This window comes from Camelus bactrianus, chromosome 20 (genome assembly GCF_048773025.1).
Source record: "Camelus bactrianus isolate YW-2024 breed Bactrian camel chromosome 20, ASM4877302v1, whole genome shotgun sequence".
Classification (NCBI taxonomy): Eukaryota; Metazoa; Chordata; class Mammalia; order Artiodactyla; family Camelidae; genus Camelus; species Camelus bactrianus.
The window spans coordinates 6,777,825-6,802,079 of record NC_133558.1 but is presented as its reverse complement, the minus strand read 5'-3'; the positions used below and the strand labels follow the sequence as shown (position 1 = coordinate 6,802,079).

At 44.0% G+C, this 24,255-nt stretch overlaps 1 protein-coding gene and 1 long non-coding RNA gene across 4 annotated transcripts in view; one reads left to right on the top strand and one right to left on the bottom strand.

The window, feature by feature from the left end:
• Positions 1 to 24,255, top strand: part of ELOVL2 (ELOVL fatty acid elongase 2) — a 41,639-nt gene that overhangs the window by 11,449 nt on the left and 5,935 nt on the right. Inside the window, exons 2-6 of one of the 3 annotated variants that reach the window (XM_074348099.1) lie at positions 12,186 to 12,249; positions 12,837 to 12,944; positions 15,165 to 15,352; positions 18,871 to 18,948; positions 22,556 to 22,727. In XM_074348099.1, the coding sequence (XP_074204200.1) occupies positions 12,866 to 12,944; positions 15,165 to 15,352; positions 18,871 to 18,948; positions 22,556 to 22,727 (517 nt within the window). In that variant the 5' untranslated portion in view covers positions 12,186 to 12,249; positions 12,837 to 12,865. Of the gene's footprint in view, positions 1 to 11,752; positions 12,042 to 12,185; positions 12,250 to 12,836; positions 12,945 to 15,164; positions 15,353 to 18,870; positions 18,949 to 22,555; positions 22,728 to 24,255 lie in introns of those variants that run through there. The other 2 variants (XM_074348098.1, XM_074348100.1) reach the window with 2 other exon arrangements.
• Positions 1,237 to 22,561, bottom strand: LOC141574198 (uncharacterized). The gene is made up of 3 exons (XR_012500959.1): positions 22,067 to 22,561; positions 15,304 to 15,497; positions 1,237 to 3,154 (listed from the first exon to the last, which is right to left on the bottom strand). It is a non-coding gene; the product is annotated as an uncharacterized LOC141574198 (long non-coding RNA).

Genomic DNA, 24,255 nt, shown 5'->3' with positions numbered 1-24,255 from the left:
GTAAGATGCCACTCCCTGCAGATCATCCAGGTATGATGCAGGCCATACAAGGACACGATGGTGCACAGCTGAGCTGGGATTTGAAAATCCAGGACAGTGAATGAATGATTGTCTATTGAGCGTCTCCTCAGTGTACAGCCCCATCATAGATGCTTTTACAAGTATGAAATCACCTGCGCTTCACCATGAAGTTAGGATCACTTTCCCCAGTTTATAGACAATGGAGATGTTACTCAGATCATGTTTTGCCCAAGGTTATGCAGCTGCTTAGTGTGAGAACCAAGACCAGAACCCATGTAAAACTCCCGTTCTTTGCAAGACCGCACTGAATGCTGTATACCTCTCTCATGTCCGACCCCACACGCCAGACACGGGCTTGGCGAAAAGTAATTGCCGCGAGAGTGAGTGGCAGGAAGGTGCAGCTTTCTGCCAAGCAGGGTGGTGCATGATTTTCTAGCTTTATGAAATTAGGCAAGTTGCTTTCCTTCTCTGAGCCTCACTTTCCTGATCTGTTAAGGGAGATGAAAATACCTATTTTATAGAGTAGTTGTAAGAATTAAGTGAGCTAACAGTATGTAATATGCCCGATAAATACAATGGCTGATGCCCAGTGAATACATTCTAACTGTTTACATTGATTATTACTGTTATCATCTATAGCTTCTATAGTGAGCAAATCTGTGACTTTGGGGGTAATTCTGAAATTAAGAATTCCTTGACGTATTGTTTTAAAGTGAAAAAAAATTAAAAAACATGTTTCATGACAGCTGTAAGTAACTAATGGAGGAGTGTATAGTGCTTTTCTTTATGACTCAATCAGTAAGTGACAAGGAAAGGGAAGGAGAGCCTACAGCCATTATTACAGCTTGTCGGCCATTCTCTTCCGATGGGAACAGTCCTCTGGACTGAAGCCAGCCAATCACAGCGCAGCCAATCCCCACCTGCTTCCAGCCAACAGGAAAGTACCCACTGCCCAGGGCTACCCGCCACTAGCATTACTGAATTTATCTTTTCTGTTAAAAACTGGGAGGGAAAACGCTGTAAATTTTCATAGCTGCATTAGCTATAGTAGTTAACATTCTCTACGATTCAGTTCTAAAAAGCTGTATTCAAAAAGGAAAATCAAATAACCTTTGAGTGCTGAAAGGTAAAACTAGGTGAAGACTTTTGCCAAGAAAATATTTTTAAAACCATAAGATCGTGAAGATAACAATTAGCGTACTTTGGGTATGTTTATTTCATAGAATTCAACTGGTTTCTAGTTGACAAAGGAGTAGATGGACGCACACACGTTTTAAAGAAAATTTGGTAATGTCTTACATTACTCACATGACTAAAAATGGTTGTGCTTCTTTAACTCCATTTTAATGTTTATGATACATTTATAATTGTTTCAGATAGGCATTTATTCACTTTAAAACAATTCTATTAAAATTTACACTGCAGGTAAGCATTCAAAAGACCTTGCTTGCATGAAGTTAAACTGAAAAACTGTTGAATGAATGAAATGCCTAAAGTAACCCAACTTACCAAACGGAAATTACCCAGCGTTAAAAGGCTGCAGATTTCAGTTTCACTGATTTCAGTTCTATCCACTCAGTTCATTTCCAAATCACACATTGATCCTACATAGTTTGGACACTGGCACCATATATGAAGCTAAAAATATACTATGTTTTATATTTATTTCCAATAGTAGTTTCAAAATTCTTAGGCAAAGAATGGGACAGCTGTCTGGTTGGCTGCAGAGATGGAGGGGAAGGCTACGGGGGAGGGCTTAAAGCATCCATTACTGAGCACTTTAAAGAAAATTGAGAAAACATTACAAAATGCTTTTTGTTCTCCATTGAAGAGAAATGATTTATCAGTAAGATTAAGGATAGTAATATGTCATAAAAGTGCTCATTTAGCAGGATGCAAAACAATAGCTCAGGAAGAACTTGGAGAGGAGGTTGTGAGGCAATGCTAATTAAACAAAAATGGGGGTCAGAGACTTATATTTACGTAATTTTCTTTATTTTGACACAGTATCTTGGCAAAGGCAATTGGCTTAGCCCCGCATGGTGTGTGATTGTAATAAATCACTTTCTTCTGCATTTTGTTGTCCATCAAATAGATAACACGTGTTACCACTCTCTTCTCTCCTCACCCCCCTCCCCAAACAGAGTTGTCTCTCTCCATCAGCCCAGTGCTTTGAGAGATCTTGTTGGGCTGATGATTGAATGTTGATTCGTTAGTTAAGGTGATATCACAGGAGATGCTCAAAATAACATGAAATATCTAAAATTAGTTTGTAAAACCCTAACCATCATGAAGGTCAGGTAGCCATGAAAAAGGCCATTTTTTTCCACACACAGCTCAAGCTGCATTTTGCCTTTTGATGATTTATTTTCCTCTTAGAGCCTGCTAATGATGCTCCATTTGACTTGACATTATCTGGATTAAAATGTTAAGGAAAGGGTGTGATTTTCCTTCACCTCTTACAAGAGGCTTTACACAGCGAAGTGTGGATCAGCTGTCACTATGATCATATATCTCAAACAAAGAAAAGGGATGTGATAAGTATTTCATTCAGTAGGGAAAGGCTCTGGATGGCTCAGTAACTCCCCATACTGATTGGTTTTATAGCTTGAAAGAAGGAAAATATAGAACAGTCTATCCACATAATGTAAACAGTCTATCCATACAACTCACAGATTGTCTCTTACTATTAGCAGTAAAAGAACACCTCATTTGACTTTACCATAAATATACTGAAATACTGTAGATATTTTTAGAACATTAGAAATAGAAATAGATTGGAATATATACGTAGATGTAGAATAGATAGGTATGATTATTGCCTAAAAATTAGAAATAAAATGTGGCTCATGTCTTTTCCAAGAAACCATTAAGAGCTTTACTTTGTTTTCCCGTTTAAAAGGACACCACTTGTACATGCAGAATAGCCAACCTGCTTCCCCTCCGGTCAGTACTTGATAACCAGGGCACATACAAACAGAATGTCCTTTCATCGCTGCTGTTAATTGTGAAAGAGCTTTATTCTTCCCCATGTCCCCAAATTCAGAAGCTGGTAGAGTTCCAAGGTGTCCTGAATACAGTTGTCTGGCTTTGGGTTAAATCTCCAAGGAGTCTGGTATTCACTCGCAACTTCCTGTGGAAATAGAAGTTGTAATAATCACTACAAATTATCTTGCATTGCAACCTTAGCACCTTTTTGGGCTGCTCACATATCCAGCATCGAATCACAGAATAACTTTATTTTTTAATTGTGAAATTGATGCTCTTTGTTCTGTACGGCAGATTTCATTTTATTCACTTGAAATTAAAGCAAGTTATTTAATACCTTTTCATGAGGCTAGATAGTTATGAAAGAAATAATGTGTTTGGATTTTATTTCCATATTCTTGGAGAGAAGGCCATAATCTGCAGAGTGACCAGGGTGGTGATGGGGGGAACTGTTCATTGTTAAGAATTTGTATTTGGTTAGTAAAATTTCAGTTTCCTTAAACTTGGCAAGTTTCTGCATAACCAACAAATTAATTCACAAATTAAGCTTTGTGAATATATTTTTGAAGTTTTTAAAATCTGTTTTTGAGACTTAATCGGAAATACTTGTCTCATATCTTTGTTAACCAGGGACCGTTCTGTGCTGGAGAGATACATCGCTGATCGTTCACAATACTTTGTGTCCACACATCTATGTTTCAGCAGTTCTGTCCCCAGCTCCTCATAAATCCACTGCACTCACTGCCTCACCCCCGGCATACACCCATACCCAGACAGGTGTTTCAGGAGCTCTCACAGGGTTGTTCAGGAGTGGTTCTGGTCAGTTATTTCATGAGAATAGTCCTTTGCTCAGATCCCCTTCTGCTGGGTAAGGCGTGTGCCCCACAACCACCTAACATCCCCCACTGGGTCTGTGGAGTGCTGAGTGCCTGCCGAGCGCTGCTGCTTGGCAGAAGTCACTGATGCTCGCGTCAGGTATCCGGGCTCTGCTGGGTACCAACTGCTGATTCAGAGAGCCCCGCAGGCATCCAACTCCAAGCCGTATTCTATGGAAAAGTTGAAAAGAATCCTGTCTCTTCATTTCTGTTCTGTGCTGGAGAGATCACAAAGCACTCCTCTCCTGCAACCCCAGCACTGCATGCAAATTTAAGTACATCCTGTACTTTTTCCATCACTGTGTTCTCTCCCTGGGCCCCACAGGGAACTGAGCCACGAAGAATCCCAAGTAACAGAGTCTGTACCCAGCATTACTCCTCTCATGTCCAAAGCTTTGTTACTAAGCTAGCCTTGTCTGTATCTGCCTCCTCCCTCAGTGCACCTCCTGGGAAGAGTTCCCTCCCAAGATACGTTGCTCGGGCTCTCGTGTAAAGAGGACTGGCTGCCCCACCAGTTTGCAGAGAATTCTGAGCCAAGAAGTGAGCCAGCGGCACCACCTCCCAATATATAGATACACAGGTGACTAAATGCTTACACGCATGCAGCATACTAGAAAAATGTTTAAAATACTTTATAGGCAAACTGGATCTATCATGCTCCCCAGATACTGCGTTTTTATATATTGAAGGTTTGTAACAACCCTGCATCTAGCAAGGCTGTCCGTGCCACTTTTCCAACAGCATTTGCTCACTTTGTATCTCTCTGTCACATTTTGGCAATTCTCAGACTATTTCAAACTGTTTCGTTATTATATTTGTTATAGCGATCTGTGATCAGTGATCTTTGCTGTTACTGCTATGACTCGCTGAAGGCTCAGAAGATGGTTAGTATTTTTCAGCATAAAGTATTTTATAATTGAGGTACATACACTTTTTAGACATAATGATGTTGCACACTTCATATACTTCAGGGGGCAGAGACATAAAGGACAGTGCAGCATACACATAACTTTTATATGTACTGGGAAAACAAAAACCTCACGTGACTCACTTTGTCACAATACGTGTTTGTTGCGGTGGTCTGGAGCCAAACCTACAGTATCTCCAAGATCTTGCCTGAATTGAAATTAGTAAGTTTTAAATATTGATATTTATGTTAAAAAGTCTAGAACAAAGAAGATATTTGAGTCCTGCTAGCTGGCTTCCACCGCGTGACGGGTCTCTTTACGACCTGGGGACGCCTGCGGCCCCCCTCTACTTTGCGATCCAGTGATGCTTTATCATAGCTCTTCCGGTGTCTTTCTTCCTTCTCCCTAATCCCCAGCAGTCTTTACTTGCCCTGTATATATTCACACATAATAATCCTGGTAACTGTCTAAACCTGTCAAAGAAGAGTGTTGTCAAAGGAAAAGAGGTCAAAAGTGGACCCCTGAAGTTTGCAAGGCTCATTCCTGGCACAATTCTGGCAAACTCATTCATTTATCCACCAACGCTTACTGAGTGACTAATGTGTGCTAGGATCTTGACCAGTTTGGGAGAAGGAGAGTGGTCAGTGAAAACCAAAAGATAGCTGGGGGTCCTCCAGCCGGAAGGAAGAACACCTACAGTGGGGGTGGGGGTGGGGGGTTGGGGAGTAGACGGGTAAGCATTGGGTGAACCTCAGATACTCAGATATGCCTGGAGCAGAGGGTACACGCAGGCACCCGGAAGGAGAGGAGGCTTAGAAAGGTGGGTAGAGGTCATTTGGCTAAAGAACTTAATTATTTGATTTTTAAAATTTTTCCAGATTTTTATGGCAAACAGTGCAAATTATTCCTGAAACAGCGAGTTGGATGTCAGGGAATGGAGGTTAAAATGCAGGGTTTATGTCTGGGCTATCTCAGTGCCGTCCACTATTGTAACGAACGTTCCTTCGCCTGAGCTCTGTACTGTGTTGTTTGCCCTGTATTAAAATATTGATAACAACAGTAACAATGCTGGTAATGATTAAAAATAATAAGATTGTCACTGGACTAGGCTTGCTTTGGGGCTTTGATTTTTGTATAATTTTAACTAGGGGAAAAAAATTCTGTTTTCACTTCTTACAAGATGGTAATCTGACCAGTATTCTGTGGACTGACTGCTACAAACCCATTAAAGGAACTCTAAGTGGGTTTATTTGTTTTGATTGAAGAAAAAAGCCTTCTCTTAGTGTGGGAATGGGTCACTCTTGACCCAGACACCCCTCCCTGTGGTGTGTCGGTGGATGAAGCAGAAGTGGGTAACTAAGGAGCTGAAGGACCCGCGGGTGCCCTTCTCTGAAGGCGTCTCTGAAAGGCCTGCAGAGGAACATTAAACAGCTGCTGATCTTCTGAAGACGGTTGAATCCTGGTAGCTCAGAGAAGGTGAGACTCAGGGTTTAAGCAGACACCGCGATCCACTGCTGAGAGTGGGGCTGCTGGTGTTTTCTCCCAGCTTGCTTGAGACATACATGACATGTAGCACTGTGTACGTCTAAGGTGTACAGTATGATTGGACACGCTTATGTATTGTGAAATGAGTACCACCATCTCATTAGCAAGCTAACATCGCCATCTTGTCACATAATTACCATTTTTTTGTGGTGAAGACATTTAAGATCTATTCTCTTAGCAACTTTCCAGTATACAATACAGTATTGTTAACTATAGTCAAAATGCTGTGTATTAGATTTTCAGAATTTACTAATCTTATAATTGGAAGTTTGTACCCTTTGACCAGTATCTCCCCATTTCCCCCACTTCCTAGCCCCTGGTGACTACCACTCTGTTTCTATGGTTTGGCTTTTTTATTTTTTATTTTAATGAAAGGAAGTGCTGGGGATTGAACTCAGGTGCTTCGTGCACGTTAAGCACACGCTCTACCACTGAGCTATTACCCTCCCCCCTCGGCTTTTTTAGATTCAGCATATTCGTCTCTGTCTAATTTCACTTAGCATAATGCCATCAAGGTCCATCTGAGTTGTTCTAACAGCAGGATCTCCTTCCTTTTCATGGCTGATATTCGAGTGTGTGTGTGTGTGTGTGTGTGTGTGTGTGTGTATTACCTCTCTTTTATCCATTCATCTGTTGACAAATGCTTAGACTGTTTCCATATATTGGCCTTTGTTGATGCTGCTGCTGCTGCAGTGAACATGGGGCACAGGCGTCTCTGCGATGTTGTTTTCACTTCCTTGGGTATATCCAGAGTTGGGATTCTGGGATCACATGGCAATTTTTAACGTTTTGAGACCACCCATGCTGTTTTCCATCATGGCTGCACCAATTTACATTCCCAACAGTGCACAAGGGTTTGCTTTCTTCATATCCTTGCCAACAGTTTTGCTAACTCTTGTCTTTTTGACAACAGCCATTCTGACAGGTTTGAGGTAATAGCTCATTATGGTTTTGCATTTCTCTGATTAGTGATGTTTATCTTTTCAGATGTGTGTTGGCCATGTGTATGTGTTCTTTGGGAAAATGTCTATTTAGTTCCTTTGCCCATTTTTTAATCAAGCTTTTTTTTTGCTATTGAGTTGTATGAGTCTTTATATATTTCGGATATTAACCCCTTACCAGAGGCCCCATCAAAAGATACCATCACATTGGGGTAAAGCCTCCAAATTATCAATATGGGAGACACCAACATTCAGTCCATAACACCCTGATTGTGCCCCTTCTCTTTGTTAATGATTTGAATAAAGGTGCCAAAAATTTTAAAATTACTAAACCTAAAGGGAAAATAAATATATATTTAGGAATTTGGATACTGTTATCAGAGTACAAAGATGGGGCTGAAATAAAGAAGATAAATTCGAAAGGGATAAAGGTTTAAAATTCCATTTAAGTAAAAAAAAAATCAGTTGTGTATAGGTTGGGCAAGGCTTGAATTTGACAGCAATTAACATGAGAAATGCCTGGTAAAGTCTGTTGACAATGACTGACTGATGTGATGTGTGAATGCAGTCTTCTGATACTTTAATAGAAATACAATGTCCTGATCCCAGGGAGGCCACCAGTCTTTCTGCATTCTTCCCTGAGTAGTAGGCCCCCTTCAGAGTGCTGTATTCAGATGCAGCAAATATAAGGAAAAAATACAGCCAAACCAGTGGTCTTGTTTCTGTTTGAGCAATGCAGATGGTGTCTCATGGATCTGCAGAGACAGTTCATTACTAAAGTGCTGTGAAATGCAAGGTAACATAGCTAGTGTACAGCGAGTTTGAATTTCATAGAGTAGACCATGCAATAAAATCCTTGGTAGATTTGTAGAAAGTAAGCAGGAACTTGGTATTTTTATCATAAAGTCACATAAAAATTAATACCTGATTATAATCAAAACAAATTTCAAGAGACCAAAATGAAACAAATTTCAAGAGACCATCCCCACTGTCTAAACCATTGCTACTCCAGGTGTGATCTATGGGCCAGTAGCATCGACACCACCTGGGATCTTGGAGAGATGCAGACTCTCAGGCCCATCGTGGGCCAACTGAGTGAAAACCAGCACTTTGACAAGATCCCCAGATGATCTGTATGACCTTTAGAATCTAGAGCATGAAAACCTTTTAGTTGTGTTCAGTGAAATCTTTAAAAAGCTGTAAAAATCTCTTTTTTTTTTTTATATCCTCTTAAAGCATGATGCATTACTTTGGTTAGAATGACAATGAAGGATGAGGCAATCATGCTGGCTTATGTGACTACTGCATTGTCCTTCTAGGCAATTCTATCTTTCTTACATTTTAATATTTTTCTTTTTAGCACAAATTGAAATGACTGAGTATTGGTGAGAATTCCTAGGATGATTAAACAGCACAATCTTTTAAGATACAGAAAAAATAAGACCTCTGGGATCCCACAGTGTATCCTAGATTTATAAAAGGGTCCACTGGACTCACGTTAATTGCAAAAAAAAAAAAAAAAAAAAGTTTAATTCTACTTTTAAAATAGACAAATTTTTCTTTGTTTTTTGGAAGAAAGAATCTCCTGGAAAATAAAAAAAAATCTCAAGGAATAAAATTCGGTCCAGTAGAACTTGATGACATACCAAGTGTTAAAAGAGGGTTAAGGATCTTTCAAAATATATTGGAAACCAGATTGTGTACATGAAAACACAGCAAGGAATGCAAAGTGATATGAAATTAGTATCAAATGAGTTCCCTGAAGGTTTAGAACAATCAGAGTTTCATCAGGCAATTCACTAAGCATTAAGTTCCCATTAGGTGCCAGGCGTGGTTCTTGGAATTGGGATAATGTGGCCTACTGGGTCTTGTTTTGATGGAGGACCCGGACAGTAAGCAAGTTAACTAGCCAGTGAGCATCTGCATAATGATAAGTGTGATGACAGAATACATGGAGCAGGTGAAGGGATGGAGATGGACCAGGACGCCCCAAAGCAATTAGGCGAGATTAGTAATTAGGCCCCCGGGAGACACATCAGGGGAACAAGAAAGGAGCTGCCGTTTGACCAGACACCCAGGAGGAGATGAGAAGGAGCCGTGGGGAAGGGGCAGACAAACCAACTGCGGTAGCACTTGCTGTGCTGGAGAAGACCTTTCCTCCTCCTTAACTGAGTGGAACCGCCCACAGCCTCAGGCTCACCCAGGACCATCAGCCTCTGGTTTCTTGGTCGCTCAGTGTGAGGAGATGGACCCCCGCACAAGGAACAGTGCTCGCCCTGCAAAGAGCCCTGCCTCTGCTGCCCCAGCCCCGACGCCTTTCCCTCTGACGGTGTGAAACCCTCATCAGCCGTTACCGGACTTCCTTCAAGTTTCACAAGGCAGATCCACTCTGGAGCTTAGTCTGCTTCCACGTCTGTAAACTGGGAAAAATACCCAACTTGCATGGCTCTTGTGAAAATTATAGCTAATATCCATCAAATGCCTGGCACGTGTTGAGTGTTTGAAAAACAGGAGCTAATTATTATTGCTCACCATTGTGGTTATTATGAAATTCTTTTAAGGATTTGGATACTATACCTTCTTCCAACTTAACTGTTTTATAATCTTAATGGCTTTTGCTCTTTTTAAAAAGCAGTGAGGAAGGGAGTTGGCAGTGGGAAGTAGGTACCTATTCTGATTGAGTAAGTGTCTTTACAATGTCCTGTAAAATGAAGTCAACAAAATAGGACCAACCCAAGAGCTCAAATCACTGGATTTTTATGTAACACAATGCCCATGATAGATAAATACTAAAAGCCATCAAGTGCCTAAAACATAAATGAGGGACAGAGGGAAGGAGGGAGCGAGGGAGGGAAGGGATGGAAGGTGAGAAAGGGAATGAGGAACGTAAAGGAAGAGGGACAGGAGGGGAGGGGAGAAGGAAAGGAAGAGAAAAAACCAGCATTGGAGGTCCCATCATTTAGAGACCAGAGAAAGCCCAGCAGAGTTTGGGTGGCGGGTTTATTTCTGCCTTGCTTCTGGCTTGGCTTCTGTGGAATGGCCCTTAATCACAGGGATGGTGATTCTGATCCGATGGCAAGACAGCCTTTGCTGCAGACGGTCTGGGCCATCGAGGTGTTCGGGATGAGGCGGTCCCCACAGCGATCAGCGTTCACGCCTTCAAGAACAGACCGGGAAATGTCCTCCAGTGTGATATGCCCCTGGTTTATGTTGAGTCCCAGTCAGCGTCATGGCAGCCGGAAACCAGGTGCCCTTCATGGTTCTCGTGTCTGAGGTGCTCTCCGAAAACGGCAGCTGAGGCAGGAGGACGTGGTGATCAGTCCAGCACGTCAAGTCAGAAGCCAGGAGGACCATCTTGGGACTCGCGAGTTTGTACCCTTTGACCCCCTTCACCCAGTTCTCCTACGCCCCACCTCCCGCCTCTGACAATCACCAATCTGTTCTCTGTATCTATGAGTTTGGTTATTTTGTTTTTGTTTTTGTTTTTTGTTTCTTCTGGAGTCCACACATTAATAAGGTCATACACTATTTTCCTCTGTCTGACTTATTCACTTAGCATAATGTCCTCAAGGTCCATCCATGTTGTCACAAATGGCGTGATTTCCTTCTTTTTTATGACTAGTAGTTCCTTCCTCTTGGTTCTTACAGCACCTCCCTGTAAACCTCTCTCATCACGCTTAAGAAAACAGTTTATAGTCACTGATGACTTGTCTGTGTGAGGATAGGGGCCACGCCTCACTGGCCCTTGTGTTTCAGCATCTGGCGTGGTGCGGGCACACGGTAAAGTCCAGGTAACTGGTTAGTGACTCAGTAAATCAGTGACTGAAAGAATTCGTTCATACTCATCTCTTTCATGCTCTACTCTCTTCATATGTTCCCCTCTTTTCTTTTGCTTCTCTTTGTCTCCACTGTGAGTGAATGTCTGCAAGATAGTAGCAATAGCACGAGCTTTGTGACCTTTAGAGTTTTCTTAGACCTACAGATGTTGGAAAGTGGATTTTGAACCCTGGCAAACAAACCGGAAAAGGTTAAACATTGTGGGTGGATGTGGCAACGAAGAGGATTTCACCGGTGTTTGTTATGGGCAGTGGCGCGGGTTACGTCAGCGAGGTAAACATTCTTTGCTCAGGAATGAGAGGGCTCTGGACGGGTCTGCCCACTCCAGCGGCAACACAAACAATATTCTGTCCCATGGAGAAGTTGGGTAGCTGACCTTTCTCCAGTCTGGAGATCTCCTGAGATGTCCGTCATGGGGACCAAAGATAAAAACATCCAAACTTGGTTTAGCCCAGATACTTTTCACGGAGATATCATGAACCAACAAAGGTCCTAACACACTGGTCAGCGAATAGTGGGTGCTAATAACTGCTAGTCTTTCTTGCTCATCCTCCTTCCCAAGCTTTGTCAAGTTCCCAGAGACCGAAGTTTCCTTGAAATTTCTCTCAGGATCAAGGTCAGGAATGATGGCTGGTGCAGGTGGTAAGTGCCGACGCGCACATCTTCTCAGATGCCAGTAACTTAATTCTCTTTGGCACTTACACTTTCTTTGAGAATAAGATGCTTTGACTGCAGTCCAGCTATTGATTATAGAGAATGTTCTGTACGAACTTCCTGAGGGCCGCCCTGCTCAGCTCAGATTTAGTCAGGGACCAGTCCACTCACCCGGAATGCTTGCCAAAGGTCCTCTCCTGGGAGCACGGCCGTGCTCCATGTGCTCCGTGTTCTCCTGCCTTGGCTTGAGGGGGTGCTCTGGAAGTCTGGAGGTCTGCTTTCCTTAAGTCCTGGCAGTTGAAAGCCCTCAAAGCCAGGACATTGGAGATTCTGTCCACTGCATGTCACTGGCAGTGGTTTGTTTTGAGTCATTCCCCCCAAATCCACTGAAATCATTTTTTTCTTTATCTTTTCAGGAGCATCTAAAGGCCTTTGATGATGAAATCAATGCTTTTTTGGACAATATGTTTGGACCTCGGGGTGAGTGAGCTGCTTGAGAACTTCATGTGGTGGGAACACAGCTGACTTAGAGAGGATTGTCGTTTCTGGTGTCTTAAAGAGTAAGGTACTTAACACGCAGAGCCTTTCACCCACCCTCCATTTGATGTCCGCCTCCCAGGACGTGCAGAGGCCTCGTGCCTCCTGCTCAGCCTCCCTGGGGCTCAAGCTCTGGGAGCAGGAGCGTGAACAGAGTGCAGTGGATACTGGCCTGGAGGCACCTTCCATCTACGCTGCTGCCTCCTCTCCTCGCCTGCTGCCCATCCCTCCCACTTCCGCCCCGCAGTCATGCGCGGCCTGTCAGCCCTGCCCTGTCTAGGTAAATCCCCGGTAAAGATGAGTGACTTTCTCTGCCCAGGGCCACGAGTTCTGGCTTCTCAGCTCCGGTCCTTCTGCATGTCTAGGTCGTTCCTCCACCACTGGTCCCTCAGCCCCTACAGGGCCTCCCAGCGTGTCTGCCCCTTTCTCATCATGTGTGACCTGTCAGCTGGAGTAATATTTTCAAAGCCTATATCCTGTTCTGTGGCACTGCAGCTTAAAACTCATCCGTGTCTTCCCGGTGTCCTCAGGATAGAAACCAAACTCCTCACCGTGGACCATGTTCCCTGTACTGTCCAGTCCGACAGTCCGAGCTCCTCTGCCTCACTCCCTGGACGCCTCTTACGCCCTCAGATACGGCAAGTTCTTTGCTATGCTGTTCCTCCCGCTAAGTCCTACCCCCTCACACACCAAGTGTCACTGTCCCCTCCTCAGTGAGGCTTTCCCTGGTCAGGACGCCAGAGATTGGCCCTCAAAAGCAGGCCCTCCTTACTCTCCCCCGCGGCCTCTGTTTATTTCCTTCACCTACTTCGTTGTTGTTAATAGCTCTCCCGCCAGCGCAGGAGCTATGACGGATCTGCGGGGCCTCTCACAGTTCTAGGAACCTATTAGGCACGTATTTAAATAAATATGTAGTGCAAATAAACGAATAAATTCTGAACAACATGTTTTGTTTCCCTTGAGTCTTTCTGGTTCACAAAGATGTGAAAAACCTGCAAGTTGTCTCCTCAGCATCACTGGGGGAGGTGGGGAATGAGGTTTTCCTGTTTCTCAGAATCCTTAAACGGAATCATTTAGGGAGTATTTAGACCAATCTCTAGTTTCTACATGGGCTCCATAAACTACCCTAAGGGAATGACTATTTGCACGGTTTTGATGAAATGATGCTCTGTGATTGGACAGAGCTTTACAAATCATGTATTTTCACATTGTCTTTGGTTTTTGTTTTCTTTTCCAGTTTATCCTTGGGAGGCTCCTGTGAGGCAGGCAGGCTGGGATCCCCATAGCTCGTGACCTGCTGTAGTTAACGTGTTCTGTTGAGTTCTAGCAGGGAGCACAGAAGGCATGGCGCGCTAACATCGTCATGCGGGGCTTCTGGGCGGCTGGCTTTCCACGTGACATTTCCACTAGGGGGTTAACTAGCAGTGTCTCTGAGCCAAGGCCGCACTGAACTTTGCCATCAGTAAGATCACAGTGACCTGGAATTATGTGGCTAGGGGATTAGCTAAGGATAGGATTGCAGTTGTTTGCTTAGCTTTGGTCATTTTTATGGAAGTTTCCTTTGTGGCAAGGAGATTGTGAGATTGACAGTTGACAGCTGGATCAGGTGACCTCCACAGTGACAAGGAGTCTCGCCCCAGGCCATCAAGAATCCTTTTCCCCTTTGAGAAGTGGCCCAGGCTTCAGCGGTCTGAGGCCACCTGGTGAACTTACAGGTGTCCCCGAGCCTTTTCTGACTTGACCTGCTCCATGTTGGTACCATCAGGATAGGTTGTTCTGGGCAAATACTTGACCCAGACGTGGAGTTAATGTCTTAAGTCCCAAAGATAATAAATGTTATGAGTATTTGTTCCCACCTTTTGGTTGAACGGTTACGACCCTCCCTAATGACCGTGGCAACATTTACAGAACCGTGGCAAGAGAAAAGGAAACCCTCAGGTGCTGTATTAGGTAATATGTGCTACTCCACGTGCCAGTTGCTACGTATCTGGTGAGTCTCCCTCAACTCTGCACTAAGTGGTTATAAGTTGTAAGTGACACAGAGGAGAAATGTGAGACGTGGTCCATCTCACAGAGCATATGCCGCAGCTGGGAGGTAAAACTGACACCTCTGAGATGACAGAAAGCAGGGAAGTAGACCGTGTGTGTTACTAGTTTCCCGTCGCAGTGAAATCCCGCCAACCACGCGGCTCCCAGCAGCAGCTGTTGACTCAGTTCTGAGTCCTCGGCGCCAAGGCTCTGCCTTTGCTGTCTCCAGCTTGGCAGGCTCGCCCTACTGGAATCCCACTGCTCCGTTTGGGTCAGCTGAGCTCAAAACCATTCCTGGTTTCTGCACAATGATCCTAAGCAAATTCTGGGGGCTGTGGGTTTTAGGAGTTAGAAGACGGTATCAGTGTGCCTTCTCTCCCACCTACTCAAAGCTTCTCGGTGGGAGGCAGCGGCAAGGTAAACTGGGCCGGGAGTCAGGTGTGAATTCAAATCCTGACTCGGCTGCCAACTACTGTGTGGCCTTCTCTAAGTACTAATGCTTTCTGAGCTGTTTTTACATCCATAAAATGGCACAGTAAGCTCATTTGTGTTTATCGAGTTCAAGTAAATACAGTAACTGTTCCCAAGTTAGACTTTGAAGAACTATCGCTTGCCGCCTTTCTCACTTGTCCCCGTAACACAGGGTCCAGTTCAAGCCACGTTTGTTCCATGGAATCTTCCTAACTGCTCCAGCCCCTGCTGGCTGCTGCTCCTGAACTATCAGCCACACGCAGCTTGCCTGCGCTGGGCCGTTGTCCCTGTCGCGCGTGGCGGCTCACGACTGGCCACACCGCTGCTCCTCCCGAGCCTCACTGTGCGTTTCTTTTCAGATGCTCGAGTCAGAGGCTGGTTCATGTTGGACTCCTACCTTCCTACCTTTCTTCTCACTGTCTTGTATCTGCTTTCGATATGGCTGGGCAACAAATACATGAAGAACAGACCGGCCCTTCCCCTCAGGGGCGTCCTCACCTTGTACAACCTTGGAATCACACTGCTCTCCGCGTACATGCTGGTGGAGGTAAGTGCACAGCAGGAGGACATCCCCCGAGCGACTTTCAGGAGCAGTTATGTCTGGCCTCCCGGAACTGTCCACCGTCGCCTCAGTGCTGTCCTCTACCGTCTCAGAACAGCGCAGGGAACGACACTCAGTACCTTGTAATGGCCTGTAGTGGAAAAGAATATGCAAAGGAATATACGCGTATGACTGCATCACGATGCTGTCCACCAGGAATTAACACAACATTGTAAAGACACTATACTTCAGTAATAATAATCATAAAAAAACCTCAGGAAGCTCTTCCAGCATTTGATATTATTCCTTCCCAAAGTCCTAGCAGTCTTTGTTTCTAACTTGAATTTTTCTTACTCCAATTTAGACCAATTTCTTTAGTCCTTAGTCTTTCATTGTAATTTAAAATCACAGTTTCAATCTGAATGGGCCTTAAAAGGTCGTATGTTACCGTTTTCTCCTTCTGTAGATTATGATACTGAGGCTTATAAAAGTTAACCTGACTTGCCTGAGAATACACAGCTGTTATGGAACCGAGTATTTTTAAAATTAAATATCAAATGCAGTTAGTTGGACCGAAATGCAAATATACCATCCCTTAAAGGCTCCTCCCCGCAGCTTTGGACCGCCGTGTGTCCTCAGGGCTGACTTCTGAGGTCTGGGGCGACACTCCAGGGGCCACAGCCGCTCTCGCTGCATCATGTCTTCCCTATTCCTTTAGAACGTGCCAAACCCAGGCAATTTTTTTTACAAGGAAAAGAAAAAGTAATGACTGCCCTGCCTCTACAGCCAAAGGTTTTATTTTACTATAATACAAGAGAAAATGTCAAAGTGTTAAATAAACCTGCTTGAGAGAGAAAGAGCTAAAACATAACTAAACCCTTCCAGGGAAAAGTTAGGATAAAATCATTCATATAAACGATCAGTGGCTGATGGTGGCACAAGTGTTGCTGCCTTCCTGGTGTCCTTGGAGTCCACACAGAAATCAATTCTTGCCCCAAATACAGGCCCTCTCAGCTTGGAGATTAATCTGTGCACTAGTCTAACAGGCACCATACTAATAATGATTCATAACTGTTATCTAAAATGACTGTCAGGAAAATCTGATTGTCGGATTTTAAGCATCAGAGTGCAGGAGGTGGAATTTGGGGTCAGGAAAGCCATGCCAACAGCTTGGAAATCACGTCACATGGCTGTTCTCTAGTTCACCTGACTCTAATGGGAATTTTTATTTTAGGTTCCCTACTAGGTAAATTTTAGTTACCTAGATGCGTTTGCAAGATAGTATTTGATGGGGCTAGTGTCTCCCTGTGTAACAGAGAGGAAGCTCCTCCTGCTTGGGCTGTCCACAGAAGTAGCAGCCGTGCCGAGGGGCCAGCCTGAACGTGTGACCGTGTCAGAAACTCGTCCCTGCTGGAGGCTTTGATGTAGGTGGAGTCAGAAGACCCGAAGTCAAGTGTCGGCTCTTCGCTTTCTCTAACTCTAGAGGAGTGACTTAGGTTCACTGAACCTTAGACAGCTCTGCTTTAACATGGTGTCTGTCCTGCCTTGCTGGCGTGGGAGCGTAAGGATGAGTCAGTCCTGTTCAGCCGACGCTGAGTACCTGCTGGATGCGGCCGCGGGGCTACAGAGATGGCTGGATGTGGCTTCTGTGCTGGGAGAGCTCACAGACTAGCACAGGTAGCAGCTAGTAAACGTGAAAAGGCCTCGTAAATTTTCAGGCGAATATTAGGCACCATCAGCCAGAACAAGAACAACAGCTTAGTGTTTAAACAGCCAAGCGCGCGGTTTGGGGGAGAGCGTCTGCCCGGAGCTCGCTTCCCCACGGCCGGTTTCAGCCCCTGCTTGCCCTCTGTCCCTCTTCCCACACGCCTGTCTCTTGGTGCAGAATCACGCTGCTGACGGATTGCTCCTGGTCGCCTGCCTGTAGCCTCTCTCAGGGCGAGGGTTCTTCTCTTGGACACCACGGGGGTATGTTTAGTAGACCAGTCAAGTGACAGCTTCCTTTAACCTTGCTAACTGGTTATGCCCAGGCCAGAGGTTCGCTCAGGCCAGGAAGCTACACGACAGTTATGAATTATTCTTTCAACGGATAGGTTCTCCATCCCTGTGCTGTGGCAGGGGGTGTTCTGGACTCTGGAGCACAGCCTTTGCCCTCGGGCACTAGGGAGCCACGGGCTGGGGCCAAGGTGAACTTACATGCAGGATTTTCAATACAAGTACTGCTGTACCGCGCAATCCGCGGACACAGGGGGACCACGCTGTGGAGGGGGGCTGTCAGCCAGACACAGACTTTCCACTGTGCAGAGGCCGGCGCCCTGGCCCCCGTGTTGTCCAAGGGACACCTGCGTTCTTGCCATCTGGAAAGTTCAGTCTCTTTTAAACTTTCACTGGATTCATTTATCCTGGTAATCTGTAATTGTGATGTTAACTGCAAGATGTTTTTGTTAGAAGGAAAGAGCAGTAAATAAGGATATTGGAGAAAAGACTCTAAAACATCCTCATTGTTTTTAGTAGTTCATGTCTTTTGACTGTTCAATTCATTAACGCCTCTCCCTCCCTGCTCTGCTAGTGAATGCTAACAGTTCTGCACCTTCACACATTTCTGATAAGCAACAGAAAATTGTAGGCATTTACATGTAATATCTTATGTAAATCAAAGCCAAAGGCCTTATATTCTGGAATTTTAAGTTTCTTAGTATAGTGGGAAAGAAAGAAGAGAACTTCTTTTGTAGAATTTTCTGCAAAGAAAGTTCATCTTCTTATAATGTTGTAGAAACACTAGGCAAGGAATTAGAAGGGCCGAGTCCAGTCACTGCTGGACCATTTTCTAGCCTGTAAGCCAGAGCGAACAGTCCACTTTCATACAGTCATCAAGACGCGCCCTCGGGAAAGCGCCGAGCGCGTCGCCGCTCCAGGCGTTGAGCAAGGAACCCAGATGCAAAGATGAGCAGAAAAGGAGGCACAGACTTTATGGAGCTTTTTGTTTTTTGAGCATAACGGGGAAAACAGACATTAATCAATTATAATCACACAAATGACTGACTACCACATAGCATAAATACAATGAAGAACTTGATTTAAGAACCTTTCTGAGCCTTGGGATTCACATCTGTGAAATGGTAAAAACTTCACAAAAGGATTGAGATGATCAACTAAGATCTTTATATATAAGCCAGCGTAAAGCACTATTAAAGTTTTCATGCTGTTTCCTCACATTTGTTTACACTTACTTCTACATTTTACTTGCAGAAACTTATGATAAATTCCTTACATAAAACACTGTGTTACACAAGCAATGGCTAAATTCTGTTACTTTTGGCAGATGTAAAGGTTAGAAGTAAATTATATTAACTAAGGAGTGTAACCACTGATAGCAGTTCAACAGCAAGAACTGGGTTGAGTCAAACTCCAGTTCTGGGAAGAACTCAAATCTTGAACAGACGCCAGTCAGAAACACGATGGGAAATCCAACACAAGAATTTGGATGAAAACTGAATTCCCCCTCTTCCTTGTTCCTTTGGCAGCTTATCCTCTCCAGCTGGGAGGGAGGCTACAACTTGCAGTGTCAGGCTCTTACCAGCGCAGGGGAGGCCGATATCCGGGTGAGTCAACCTCTGTAACTCTCTCTCCCTGTAAAGGAGGGGCTTTCTCCTTCCAGACACGGGGTTGGAGGCTGGGATTAGATCAGAAGCAGTCTCCTGCCCTCGTGGAGGTGCTTACTGGAGGGGGGGACAGACTGAATGAACAAACCAGGACGCATCCACACAGTGCTTCCCTCTGCAAAGGGCAACGAGGATGCCCTCTGCCCTGGTACAGAAGATACCGGATACAGCTAAGTGGGAAAAAGCAGCCCGCAGACCGTGCTTATAGGAGAGTGCCTTCTGGGCAAGAAATGATGTGAACATGTGTGCGTTTGCTCATGTTCTTAGAAAGAAACAACAGCAGAATGCACCAAAAGCTACCAGAGTGGTTTCCTTTCCAGGGAGGGGACAGGGCAGAGGGTTTAGGGATGGAAGCTAGACTTCTTTGAACGTACCTTGTCTTATATCTGACTTCAGGCCCACTAGGTGTTTTTACAAAAGTATAAAACAAAATTAAATTTAAAAAGAAAGCAAGGCAGCCCCCCCCCAAAATCTTGGAAATAAACTAGAATAACGTACCCATATCTTAAGTTAACACAACTACCCAAAGAAGAATTATTTTGGTGACTCTAGACACTGTGTTTTGACTGCACATCCCTAGTGAGATATAGCTTAACAGTATTCAGGAAGTTTTTGGCTGCTATTATTAATAAAAATACTGATACTGCTTTTTATGAGACTGTTACAGGTACACTTAGAATAAAGTATATAATAATGTTAGTATCATACAACTCATATTTGAAACATCATAGATGAGATTATTGAAAAGTTAAACTCAAACCCAGTAATTGTAGATTCAAATTGGAAATATTAGAATTAACTTTATTCTTTCTAAAAACAAATGTATTTCTTAGCTCTGTCTACAGAAAAGGCCTGGTTAGTCTGCGACAACCCAGCAATGAATACCCAGGTTGTGCTCTTTAAATAAAATCCAAACCAGAAGGGGTTAGGGTCCTCAGAGAGCTGGCTGATTCCTGGTTTGGGGGTGGGAATGTATATGAGAAGAATCCAGGCCACCTTGTGGCAGAAAGCAAGGAAGCCGCCCCAGATAGTAGGGTTGTGACAAGAAGATGTAGGAGCCACCTTGAAGGGGCTCCCACAGCTAATGATGGGACAGTCTGAGTATTGTAAAGAATACAGACATTAGACGTATTAAAAAAATTTTAAATGATGCAAAAAGAATCCTCGTTGCTTTTTGAAAATTGCTAGAACACCAATTCAGTCTAGAAAAAAAAATTAAAGGGGAAAAAAATCAAAACATCTTGGCTTTCATATGTGAATTTCCAAATAACTAAAGAGGAAGAATTCTTCTCCATAAAAAAAAAAAAAGAAAAATGCCCAAGTATGAAGAGAGCTTGCAAACCACCCTTTGGCAGCTTCTTGTGAAGTAACAGAGCCAGGCAGCCGTCATCTGTAAGCGATGAACCTGCGGGGGGGGGGGGGGGGGGAGATGGGTGGGAACTTAATGACTGGATTAGGCGGTTGCCACCCGAACCCACTGTGCATCTGAGTCTCAGTGGAACGACCAGAAATCACGGCCCCCTGGGTGTGATGTTACGGAGCACCCACGGAGCACGGTTGACTTAACTGCGTGGGATTTTCAATGCAAGTACTGCTGTACCGCGCAATCCGCGGACATGGGGGGCCTGCGCTGTGGAGGGGGGCTGTCAGCCAGACACAGACTTTCCACTGTGCAGAGGCCGGCGCCGGGGCCCCCGTGTTGTCCAAGGGTCACCTGCGTTCTCGCTCCAGACCTTAAACCTGAATCCAGTCAGGCCTCTAAGTCGAATCACTATTTACAGAAAATGCGGCGGATGGAGAAACAAGGTAAACAACACTAGGAAGAAACCGTATTCCAGGTCCGTACTGTCGGGAGTTCTGTACAACTGACCTCTTTTCTAAAGAAGTGCAGGACATGAAGGAAAACAGGAGCAAGGAAAGGAGCCTGTCACTGGTTAGAAGGGGCCTAGCCACCGTGTCAAACAGGTGCAAGCTGGACCCTGTCTGGGTCCTGATTCAGACAAATCTCTTACAAAAAGACACTTCTGAGAGAGATTTGGACATTGATGAGGCTATTAGAGGATCCTGAAGAGTTGTTAATTTTGTTAGATAAGATAGTGTCTGGAGGTTATGTTAAAACAAAATCTCCCTATCTGTTAGAAATTGTGAGAGAGAGAATATGAGATACTCTGGATTTGCTTATGCTGCCTTCCTCCCACACCAGCAAAAGTGGCAGGAAATAGAACTGATTCCACAAATGGGAATCATATTGAAGATTCTGAAGTTCAGTGTTAGATACCAGAGGGTTTGTATGACTTACTCATTCTGCATTTGTGAATGTTCGAAATTTTCCATAATAAAAAATATGGGCTATTCATAAGAGAAGGTAGAAACCTTTTAATTACAAATTTTAAGATGTGCATTTTTAAACATCTTCAAAGCTATAATGCAAAGAGTAAGATACACAGATTATACCCATTTCATTTCCAATATGTCATCACAGGCCGTTGTGCTTTGGGACACGTACAGTTCTCTGAAGGTCATTGTCCAATGTATGTATTTATTTATGGTTTAATATTTTTGAGGGTTAATTTTTCCCTTAAACATTAAGAAGGATAACACCCCACCTTGTGATTTTCTTCTTGGGAAGTAAACAGTAGGGCATTACATTCTGATGTCAAAATTCCTATTATACAGTGTTTCCTTTCATGTTTAAATGTTAGTGCTGAGAACACAGTGCCTTTATTGAAAGTGTTTCCTGCAGATGGGATTGTGAGGGCTTCAGGAGGGAGGGGAAGTGGCAGTCATGACCTTGTACCATGTTTGTTTTTTTTTTTAAAGGAGGTCCTGGGGATTGAACTCAGGACCTCGTGCATGCTAAGCAAGTGCTCTACCACTGAGCTATTTCCCTCCCCCCAGGTAGCATTATGTTTAAGGGACAAAATATGAACATTAAAGGAACAGAGGAAAAAACCAGTGTAACAGCAGTAGTGATCTCCTGCTGAGCACTGGGCCCTGAGCAGATGGTCTCCGCCCCCAAGTGACTGACAGCCTGGTGGGAAGGAGTCCTCACACTCACCCTGCTTGGCTATGGCTGTTGGTGACAGAGGCGTAAAGTGACTTGGGACCACAGATGAAGAAGCCGGGTTAATTCAGCCTGAGAAAAGAGAGGAGGGGGCTAGTTACAGAGAAAGCTGGTATTCGAGAGGAGTGCTCCTCAGACGGCAGGACCGTGCCTGACGCTGGGTAGCAGAGGAACGCAGGGAGGAGGGGGAGAGGCGTGGGCCGGATGCCAGGTGGTGCGCTGGGAGGAGGGTGGTGGCCACAGCAGCCCCCAGACCTGGGAAGAGCCTGCATCAGCGTAGACTTGGTTCTGTCGCTGCAGAGGAGTGACTGGATCGGATTACGTGCTTTGCAGAGAGAATTCCTCTCTAGAGTGGGCTGGATGGCTGGGACCAAAGGCTCCGGGTGAGATGCTTTCCTGACGGTCTGAGAGGCAGGCGCGCTGGGGCGGCCCCGGGCGATGTCCTGGCTCACCTTTCCGCCCTCCCGTTTCTCGTCCTCACAGGTAGCCAGGGTGCTGTGGTGGTACTACTTCTCCAAGTTAATTGAGTTCCTGGACACGATTTTCTTTGTGTTGCGGAAAAAAACCAGTCAGATTACCTTTCTTCACGTCTACCATCACGCCTCTATGTTTAATATCTGGTGGTGCGTTCTGAACTGGATACCTTGTGGGCAAAGTAAGCACTTTTGTCCGTTTTTCGGTTCTCGGTGAGGGGTCTCTCAGTGGGCACTGCCCGAGGGTCAGGGGAGGGAGGGGCCCTCCCGGCCTGCTTGTCGCACGGGGAGCACACGTTCCATTTCTGGTCTTTGATCTTGGCAGACTCTTTGAGTATTAAGGTTAAATTTTTAAAATGTTTTCTTTTTCACGCACCAAAAACTGTCGGATGACTCTATTACCTGGCGCTGTAAAACTAAATATAACACCTTCCACCGTCACCACTTGGCTGTGATATAGATTGTTTTTCAACTTTCTTTTTTTTAAAGTCATTTCAACTTTTCGGGCTTGTTTTCTCATTCTGAAAAAGTCATGTCGCTCTGACCCACAAGAGCAATTAATTTTTTTTTTTAATGAGAAGTCACTAAGTAATACATTTTATTATCACACTCAATGCCCTCATTCATATGTATGTATTTTATACAAAACAAAAATTTCATGGACCAGTATTTAGCCTGGCTGTGTGTGATGTGCGTTTAAAACAAAATTTGATTTCACTTTTCAAAACGCTGCTCTCACTACATTGATTTCCCAATTCACTAATGCGTCAGTTATGACCTGCAATTTGAGAAACACTGAACTAGAGAGAACGGTACTTTTCTATTCGGTACTGTCTTGTGCCCAAGAATTTAACAGTATTCTGTGAAAAATTAGAACAAGTTAAAACTTAATTCAAAATTAAGTTTTGAATATTTTTGATATTTTTGATATTTTGATATTTTGAATATTTTGATATTTTTAAAAACCCCAGGGTATCTGGAAGACATCAGTGACTGTGAAGATGCAAATTTAAACTACAGTGCGAAGAAGGAAATTGCTAGGGGTGCACTGGGCAGAAGGAGATGCTGTTACACCTCTCCTAGCCCGACAGGCTCCGGTTTGAGTTTAGTTATTAAGACTATAATAGACTTATACTGTGGTCAATATACTGACTATAATCAACACCAAAGGACAGTTATCAAGGTTAAGAATTTTAAGTGATGATCAACAGCTTCATTTACAAATCACTATAGCATCTAAAAGTCAGTCTTAACTGATCACTGTGTAAAGACATGGTATTTCAGTCACAGGGATTCTGTGTGTGACGATTTCTACTCAGTCTAGAATATCATAAAAAAAACTATAAGCAACTATTTATTTTTTTATTAGTTGATAGAAATGAAAACTGAGGTTGGTAAAGAAATATCACTGATTCTATGCTGCCTGATACTCTAAAAACTATACTTGTGTGTTCACATAAATTCTCCACCTTGACAAAGTATTCCATCCAGCGTTTAAGGACTTGCTAGATTCATGGCGGTGTTCCTCTTGTTTCTTACTCATTGATTTGCGCTGATCTATCCAGATCACTAATCCAGGACTGGGAAGCCAGGCAGGAGAACTGATTAACCAACATCCAAAAAACTGTGCAGTGCCTTTTAGTTTACATATATTCTCATTTACTCCCGTCACGACCTTAAGCAGTAATTGTACTCATTTTCCAGATGAGA